Source organism: Malus domestica, chromosome 04 (genome assembly GCF_042453785.1).
Source record: "Malus domestica chromosome 04, GDT2T_hap1".
Classification (NCBI taxonomy): domain Eukaryota; kingdom Viridiplantae; phylum Streptophyta; class Magnoliopsida; order Rosales; family Rosaceae; genus Malus; species Malus domestica.
The window spans coordinates 31,241,450-31,250,278 of NC_091664.1; the positions used below are offsets into that span (position 1 = coordinate 31,241,450).

The window sequence follows — 8,829 nt, forward strand, 5'->3', positions numbered from 1 at the left end:
TGCTCATAATAATATGCCATAACTAGGGATCGGCAACGGTTATGGCGGGCGGGTAACCGTGGTTATTTACCCATAACCATTTATGCTCATACCTGCATAACCATTTACCCATTGGGTAATTGCATAAATGGTTATACCCATAACAATAACCGTTTATAAACGGTTATCTATACCCATAACCGTGTATTCATTTAACCATATTCATTTATCCATTTATCCATTTAACCTTAACCATAACCATTTAACCGTTTTTGAACCCGTTTATCTCTCTTTTTTTACCTATTTACCCATTTTTCATCCGTTTACATGTTTTTTTTATAACAACTTGAAAATTACAAAAGAAAAATTTGTCATAATTTTCGTTTTTTGACAATTAAACATCGTTATATGTACATTTTAGCATGCATTTCCCTATTTTTAAGTCCTCATACAATTCCAATAATTTTTACTAACGATATTTTTCGGATTGCATTGGATCTCCCAACATATCAACATCATTGCCAAAATATGAGTACTCGGATTGCATTGGATCTCCCAACAGAGACAAAAGTTAAAGAACAAACAAAACCCACACCGGCAATTCAAAAATCAGCCGGATACACAATTGCAGTCAATGCAATTTGCAACAAAATACAAATTTCAATCGAAATCATACTGCTAATGAGAACCAGCACGGAGGCGACGCGGCCGAGTGTTAGAATGGTCGGCAAGGTGAGGAATTTGGAGGAGATTGGGATTGCAGCCGCTGTTGTTTTTATGTGTTTGCGATAATGCGAGTTCTCTGAGGTTTATGTGTTTGTGACGGAGAGGGAGAGTGACTGACTGAGTTGTGAGCTCTCTGAGGTTTTTATTTTTATTTTTAAATTATATATATATATATATATATATATATATATTAAATTAAATGGGTAAAATAATACCCGTTATAACCACAGATAATACCCATAACCAATGGATACCCGTTATAATAATATGCCATAAGTTATGGCCCATAACATCAACTATATTCTTCAGTTTTGAATGCATTTTCTCCAACAATGGCGCCGAACCGGAACTCAAGGATTCGAAACTAACAGAAGTTATTCGTGTAATATGCACACCAAGAACCAGTTCTAATATTTAATCGGGCCGTCCAAGCTCCCGGAAGCAAACTGAAAACAACACCCACAGAAAAGGTAAGTACTTGGTCTCAGGATCATGATTCATTGCAAGACCAAAATGGTCGTTACCTGTTGAACGATTGGATTTGTTGAGGTTGTGAATTCATGAGTCATTCCTTGCCATACTATCTTGCCCTCGTAGAGAAACAACAACCTATACATGTTGAATTTGTATATACTTTGTTTAAAACACGTATTAAACAACCAACGCAACCGTTCAATAATGACATGACAATTTGGATGAGGCACGTAACCTGTCAACAGCTCGTCTGATGGTACTATGTTGGTGAGTAACAACAACGTAAGATGCGATCTGCCCAGGTTTCTTGATTGCATCCCGACCTTTTGTATGTACAGAGCGGATGAGGTCTTCTACCACAGTAGAAGCAATAGGATCAAGTCCAGCTGTTGGCTCATCATATAAGAGCACCTGTTGAAGGGTGTCGAAGACTGTCAGGACTCGTGAGAGCACAGTACACAATTACATACTAAACTCGGATGATACCAATGATACGTGTGACTATGAAGGAAAGCAATGGGAATCACGACTCGCAAAACATTCTACAGTTATGCAAACATTATCTAAGGAAACAAATTAAATAAAGAACACAACAAAGCTATCATCTTCTCAAAATACCTCTGGCTCTATCGCCTCCTTTGTGGTATCATAAATTATGGATCGAGCCAGAGCAACTCGTTTCTTCATTCCACCAGATAGCTCCGAAGGTAATCGATCCTCAACTCCCTAAACAAACAACCAAGATTGATTAGAAGACAGTTGATGGCGAGTCAGAGTCGACTCTTTTCTTTTCTTTTTTTTCTTGGTAGTGGTGGTGGGGTTAGTTGGCGAGCACGCCGAGCAGTGATATCAAAACATTACATCCCATACTAACACGATCATTAGAAGACAGTTGATGGCGAGGGTGAGAAGATGCTCAGAAATTATCTTAGTGAAAAAAATTACATGTGGTGTTGCCGAGGGCGGGGGGTGAAGTTGAGGAAGGTTTTGCAGACTAATAAATTGACATTTTAAGCATATACCTTTAACCCAACTGCGGCCAAGGTCTCAGTCACAAGCTTTGAAATTTGATCCTCGGGCATGCTCGAATTTTCATACCTAATCAATTAACAACATGAATTATACTTTGGCATTTTCTATTGAAACCTACACTATCACTCCTAACGGTGCAAAAGAATGCACAAAGAATTTAAAGCTGACTTACAGAAGGAAACCAACATTTTCACGAACAGTCAAAGAATCAAATAGTGCAGCGCTCTGAAACACCTGTTACATAGTAGATAAATGCATTAAAAGATATATATTTTTTGTTTGGATATAAGTGAACCAGAAAAAAAAAATAGATAACCCTAGCATAACAGTGAAGTTTACCAATCCAATCCGAAGACCAGATATCTTATCATCGCTGATCAAACCAACTCTCTTTCGACCTCGAATGTACACCTCTCCCTGCTCGTTACACAAAGGACAAATCTACATAAGAGAACAATAACTAACTCATGGAAGCTCATTAAAATCTAAACACAAGTTAATGCAACAAGGGTTAGCATAATATGAAAACCAGCTTAACTATCAACCTTGTCAGGAGCAAGAAGCCCTGCCATAATCTTCAGAACTGTAGATTTTCCCGTGCCAGAAGGCCCAATTATTCCAACAGCTTCGCCATGCCTAATCTATAAATGAATCCACGAATGACCAATAATTTCTTTTATTAGATACAGAAATTATATTGAAAATATAGGAAAGTACAAAGTAGTGAAAGGAAGACCAGTAGCACATTCTATGTTAAAGAACAATATTATAGAAAACAATACACGGGTTAAGAAAGAAGAAAACAGTCCTAAACAACACCATTCCCATCCTTAAAAAAGAGTAGCATTCTTGTTTCTTTCGTTCTGGAAATCCCATCGCAACGCTTTCCCAGACTATGGAATTGAATAAAAACCCAAACTGCCTTTTGTAAGGATAACAATCTACTGTGTAACTCATAAGCCAAATAGAGACTTGACTCCTCTTCTTTTTGGAACATATTTAGTTCCCGGGGTAAAGAAAGCAGTGAATTCCTCTTCTAAAGTAAATCACTAGTCTTCAAAAGACAAAGGTTCAAGCTAAAGAAGTTAACTTTTGAAACTCTTGATCAGGAACTATCAGTCACAGGACAATAGCAAAGTTCAAATGTATGCTACCTCCACATAGGACCAATGCATATAAATTCTTAAAACAACTGAAAAGACTTATATAATATGAATTAGATTCACCTTGAAGCTCACACCTCTCAATATATGCTTCTCGCCAAACGATTTGTAGACGTCTCTACACTCGATTAGAACATCAGAGTCATCCTCGGGTTCCCAAACTGTACTTAAATCCTCTGATTTAAATGGATCCTGATCAGAAAAACCCTGTCAGCCACAGCTACCATTTATTGATCTGAATTAATTTCCGCTACTACAAACATCAAATTACGCATTTCATGTGTCCAATGGAATCCAACACAGTGATAAAAACACAATGCAAGTTTTCCGAATTGCAACTTGTCAATGCCTGTGGAATCCAGGACCAAGTGGAAATGCGGGGTTTACAAAGCCAGCAGGTCAGAAACGACCGGCATTTTTCCTAACAGTAAGCAATAAAGCTAATACCATATCTCAATAGTAAAGTAGCACATTACATAAGATAAATGAAAACTACGAAAAACGATCAGAAATATCAAATCGGTAGACAAAACCACAACACAAAGATTTGTCAAATAACAATACAATGTAGGTGTCAATAGAAGCCAAGTAAGCATACAAAATGGTTGCTTTAGTAAATGGATTAAGAAAAAACATGAGTTATTCAATTACAAAAACATGACTTCTTCAAAGGTTGTCTGAGACTTACCTCGAATTTAGCTGCAAAGGATTCATCGCTCCGCAGTTTGGGGGGAGGCTCCATACAAGCACACAAAACGTTTCTTTGCTCTCCCTTTTGCTTGTCACTACTACAATTGATCGTCCTTGCAAATCTAACGGACCGAGAAAAACCATCGGATGTGAAGCCGCTAGATGTCGCCAGAGGAAACAACACTGAATTCGACACAGAAACCATGGTTCTGGGTCGCAGAACGAGATTCAATTATCGGCCAAATAATCAAAATTTTAAAGCAATTGAGGCCGTTGGTGTTGGAAATTTGTGATTTTGAAGACGACCCAGATCAGATTATAGGACGAAGACCGGTTCTGGAAGCAAATCGGGTTGTAAATAGTGGAAATTTGATGAATTTGAAGGCGACCCAGATCAGTTTTTGGGTCAAAACGCCCAGAAGAGAAACCAATTGAATGCAATTTGCCGGGAGGAATTGCCGCGATTGTGGAATAGCTGTTGTGGCGGATGTGCGGGTGGGGGGAAAGAGGTCGGCTTTTTCTGAAAGCACGTGACTTTTTGTTGGGGATTTCCTCATGCCTTGCTTGGGTTTTCATAGAGGGCAAGGTATAGATTATTTCATAAAGTAAATTGTAGAAATGGTTTCTTAACTTTAATTAAATTAGAGTAATAGTTTCTCAACTAAAAATTCATTATTATTGGTACCTCAACTTATCAAAATGTGTACCTATAGTCATTTTCATCAATTTCATCAAAATAAGTTATGTTGGAATAACCATTTATATAATTAAGATTCATCAACTCATCAAAGTGTGTAATTATGGTCTTTTTCGTCAACTACATCAAAAAATTTCTCAAAACAAATTATGTTGAAATGACCATTGCTACAATTGGGTTAAAGTTAAGGAACCATTTGTCAAGTTGAATTAAAGTTGAGGGATCATAGCTGCACGTTTTAATGAGTTGAGGGACTAATAATAATGGATTTTTAGTTGAGAGACCATTGCTACAATTAAGTTAACGTTAAGAGACCATAACTACAATTTACTCCTAGTTCATATTATTATTCTATGTGATGGTGACTTTCTGTTTAAATTTTAAAAAAAAATAATATCATTGTTTTAGTATAATAATGTTTTAGATGATGGTAAAATCGTTTTATATAAACTAATTTTTTTAATTAATTATTATTCGATTTTGTGAAATGATAATTTTTTTTAATTAATTATTATTCGATTTTGTGAAATGATGTAGGTAGATTATATTGTGGCCGATTTGTTACTAGGAATGGGACCGTAGTATCAACATCTAATTAAAAGTCTAGTTTTGGGGTAAGGGGTTGGGATATAATAACATGACATAATCACTCAAGTTTTTTTTCGGAATTTCGATTCGGAAAAGAATCATCGCATAATCCTTTTTATGAGAATCTTAGGGATTTCATGATCATGATCGTTTATTGTATATCATGCAGTCAGTTTTTGTTAGGCACTATTTATATTTAATTTTAAATTTTAAATTTTGAAATTATTTCTAACTGCACGATGTACGATAAACGATTACGATCACAAAATCCCTAAGGGTGCGTTTGTTGCACTGGATTAGCTTCAGGGACTAAGCTGGACTGGCTTAGACTAGACTAAACTGGACTGATTTAGTGAAGCGTTTGGTGCAGTGTCGGATTAAAAAAAAGGATAATAACAAACTACAATATTTTATATTTTTTAATTCATATCTAATAATATTATATTAATTAATTCTATCTTTTTTTCTTCTAATAATACTCTCCCTCTCCCTGGAAGCCTCCATCATTTTCTTCCTCGTTCTCTCCGTCCCACACTCTCCGTCCCTTTCCTCTTTTTTCTGATTAATTGCCAAAAAAATTCTGCAAAATGAAGAATCGAGCTTCGTTTTTCTGGTTTTTGTTCATGGGATCGTTGGGCTTGTCCACCGGAGGAGGAGAAAAACGAAGAGGAAGACCCGGTGGACAAACGAGAAAAACGAAGCTCGATTCTTCATTTTGCATAATTCGGAGGTTGTGGACTCCGAATTTAGGGTTAGATTCTGTCTTCTCTGCTGCTGTTTTTTTTGTTTGGATTCTGTCTTCTTTGTTAAATTTGTCTCTGTTTGTGGGCTGTCAAAGGTTGTGGACTCTGAATCTGGGGTTTGATGTTTTGGATTTTTTAATGTGCGAGGCAGTGAGGAATAAGGAAATGAGAGCGGCGATTTACGAGGACGCGGCGGTTGTCCTGGGATGGTCCGGTGAGGTTGTCGAGCAGGGTGAGCAGTCGAGCAAAGCGCTGAGGAGTCGAGCAGAGCATCGATCTTAGCAATCAGGTGGTATTTGGGGGGTCTCGCTAAGACTACCTAGCGAGCCCCGTAGTCCACACGAGTCCCCTTTAGTCCCACTTAACTTAGTCCCAACACCTATCAAACATGGGACTGTAGTCCAGTCCAGTCCAGTCCCTCCTAAGGAGGTGAAACAAACGCCCCCTAAATTCCTAAAAAAAGGATCTGAAGAGAATTCATTTCCTTTCGATTCAGTCATAGTGACATAGCACCAATCACCAAAAGCTGTCAACAGTTGACTTTATCATTAAATTTTACATTGTTTTCAGATTTGACCAAAAAAAAACATTTTGCTTTCATGTTCCATGAAAATAGTCTATGTTTCTTGAATGCAAATAAGTGTTATGCTGTATCATAATTTGAGATTAAAGGTGTGTGGTGCTAAGGTAGATTATATTTATTCTTTTAAAATAAAAAGGGACTAGTTTGTGGTTTCGGCACTAGGGTCGGAAAAATTCACAAGGACATTTCAGTTTTTTTTACTACCATCATGAGATTCAGACAACACTAATAGTCAAACTCAAGATGTACGTGTAAAAAATGAGCCTGAAATTCCCCCAACCGGTTCCTAAGCCACTTCAAAAGTTGACAAATCACAATACATTGACAGACGTGAGCTAGGAAATTTTTCTCAATATAAATGAGTAGTTTCAATAAACAAATGTTTGACAAAATAAAACAAATGTTTATTACTTAATAAACATATTCATTTCAGTTTATATAAATAGATAACTTTTTAAATTTATGACAATATAAATGAAATTTTATTGGGCCATGAGACCAAACCCAAAATGTAAACTTCTACTTTATATATATAATCATTAGCCCAATTTGTATGTTTCAGTTTGAGGAGTGAGCCCATAAAAAGCAAGAGAAAGTCAAACCACTGAGTTTTTTTTAGGATCAATGATGAGGAGACTTTATGTGGACTAGGGATGGCAATTTAACCCGTTTTCGAATAGTTCGATTTCAGGCATAAAATTTCGGGTATTTTATAATTATGGGTAACAGTTTGGTAAATTTTTCAGTTTTGAGTTCGGTTATGGTTATTGGCGTATCCGCCCCAAACCCATACCCAAAACCTAAGCATTTCATCTATGAATAAAAATATCTAAATATTTATTATATGGAAAGGGGTTGTTAATAATCATGCATTATTAAATATGAAATTAATTATTTACTTTTATATCATTAATAATAGGAATTATATGCTTATAATTTTTAAGAGTGTAAATGTTTTTTTAGTAATATAAATGTTTAATTACTTATTAGATGCATTGTATTAATTGTATTAATAATAGCAATTTATTTAAAATCCTTTTTTTTTAATATTCTTCATTTAGTTAATAATATAAATAAATATATAAATATCATAATGGGGAAAACCATTCCCCGATCAAAAATCCATCACCCGACGGGTTCGGTTATGGGGAAAACCGTTCGGGGATTCTACGGATTCAGGTTCGGAGAAAATAAACAGGTTCGGGTATGGGGATGGCACATCCGAACCCAATCTACCTCGTTGACATCCCTACTGTGGACTCATAGTTACTTCACACTTTAAAACAAGGGTAAAAGACTGTTTACTACCCTCAAGTTTCGTGGTTTTCAACATTTATTATATCAATTTTTTTTCATCCCAGAGTCATACCTAAAGTGTTAATTTTGGGACAATCTTATACATCCGTTAAGTTTTCCGTTAGAACTTCTGTTAACTGATGATGTGGCACCCACGTGGACAATAACTAAGCACCACGTGTCAATTTGGGCCCACTTCAATATTAAAAAAATTAAAAAATTAAAAATACAAAAAAGAAAAAGAAAAAAAAAAGAACAAACATCTGTCTCCTCCTTCCCCCTCGCACCCTCTCCCTCCCTTCTCTCTTCTGCAACCCGCACCCCTTCCCTCCATTCTCTCTTCTGCACCTCCACCACCTTCCCTTCTCTCCTCTATAACCTGTACCCATCATCTCTGCACACCCAACCCAACAAGTGACTTCCATCTTCAGGAAAAGCTGAAAAGTGTGGATTGAGGTTTCAATAATCTTGACGAGATCTGGGGCATAAACCATTAAATCAAATTCTTCCTCCTCTGGGCCATTTCGAATTGGACCAGAAAATGCAAACTTGAAGCGGGTGGAGGAGACCCAAATCCTCCCGATTTTCCAGAAAACTATAAAGTTAAAAGAAAAAAATATTCAGATCAACTAATATTGGGTTTCTTTTATGAACCCAGAAAAATTGGGGTCTCTTTCGAGATGAAAATAAAACGGAAATAGAAAAGGAAAATCAAAAGGAAAAAGGAAGAAGAAGGGAAGAAGAAGAGATGGGAGGGCAGAGAAGAGGAGTTGGGTCCAGGATCTGGACGTAGAGGATGAGACAGCTCGTAGCAGCAGCCCAAGACAGACTGCATCATCAACCGGATCTGGTAGGGCG

The 8,829-nt window shown here is 36.6% G+C and overlaps 1 protein-coding gene across 4 annotated transcripts; it reads right to left on the reverse strand.

The window, feature by feature from the left end:
- Nucleotides 1-932: 932 nt before the first annotated feature.
- Nucleotides 933-4,626, reverse strand: LOC103434263 (protein TRIGALACTOSYLDIACYLGLYCEROL 3, chloroplastic-like). Of its 4 annotated transcripts, none has more exons than XM_070820091.1 (10): nucleotides 4,063-4,626; nucleotides 3,438-3,566; nucleotides 2,757-2,852; nucleotides 2,551-2,628; nucleotides 2,384-2,445; nucleotides 2,202-2,277; nucleotides 1,798-1,905; nucleotides 1,415-1,590; nucleotides 1,230-1,314; nucleotides 933-1,151 (listed from the first exon to the last, which is right to left on the reverse strand). In XM_070820091.1, exons 1-10 carry the CDS (start codon nucleotides 4,267-4,269, stop codon nucleotides 1,113-1,115), a joined length of 1,056 nt encoding a protein of 351 aa, XP_070676192.1. In that variant the 5' UTR covers nucleotides 4,270-4,626; the 3' UTR covers nucleotides 933-1,112. The 4 variants fall into 4 exon arrangements, with proteins under 4 accessions (XP_070676192.1, XP_008370814.3, XP_008370815.3 ...); XM_008372592.3 differs by having other exon boundaries at nucleotides 2,551-2,652; nucleotides 4,063-4,607; XM_008372593.3 differs by having other exon boundaries at nucleotides 3,438-3,581; nucleotides 4,063-4,607.
- Nucleotides 4,627-8,829: the final 4,203 nt, after the last annotated feature.

Bases quoted from the DNA above. Each gene is read 5' to 3' on its own strand.
- LOC103434263 (XM_008372591.3), bottom strand. From the start codon at position 4,269: ATGGTTTCTGTGTCGAATTCAGTGTTGTTTCCTCTGGCGACATCTAGC. The intron at 2,853-3,437 runs GTGAATCTAATT...ATTCATTTATAG, and splicing joins TGAGAGGTGTGAGCTTCAAG to ATTAGGCATGGCGAAGCTGT. The intron at 2,653-2,756 runs GTTGATAGTTAA...TCTCTTATGTAG, and splicing joins GGCTTCTTGCTCCTGACAAG to ATTTGTCCTTTGTGTAACGA.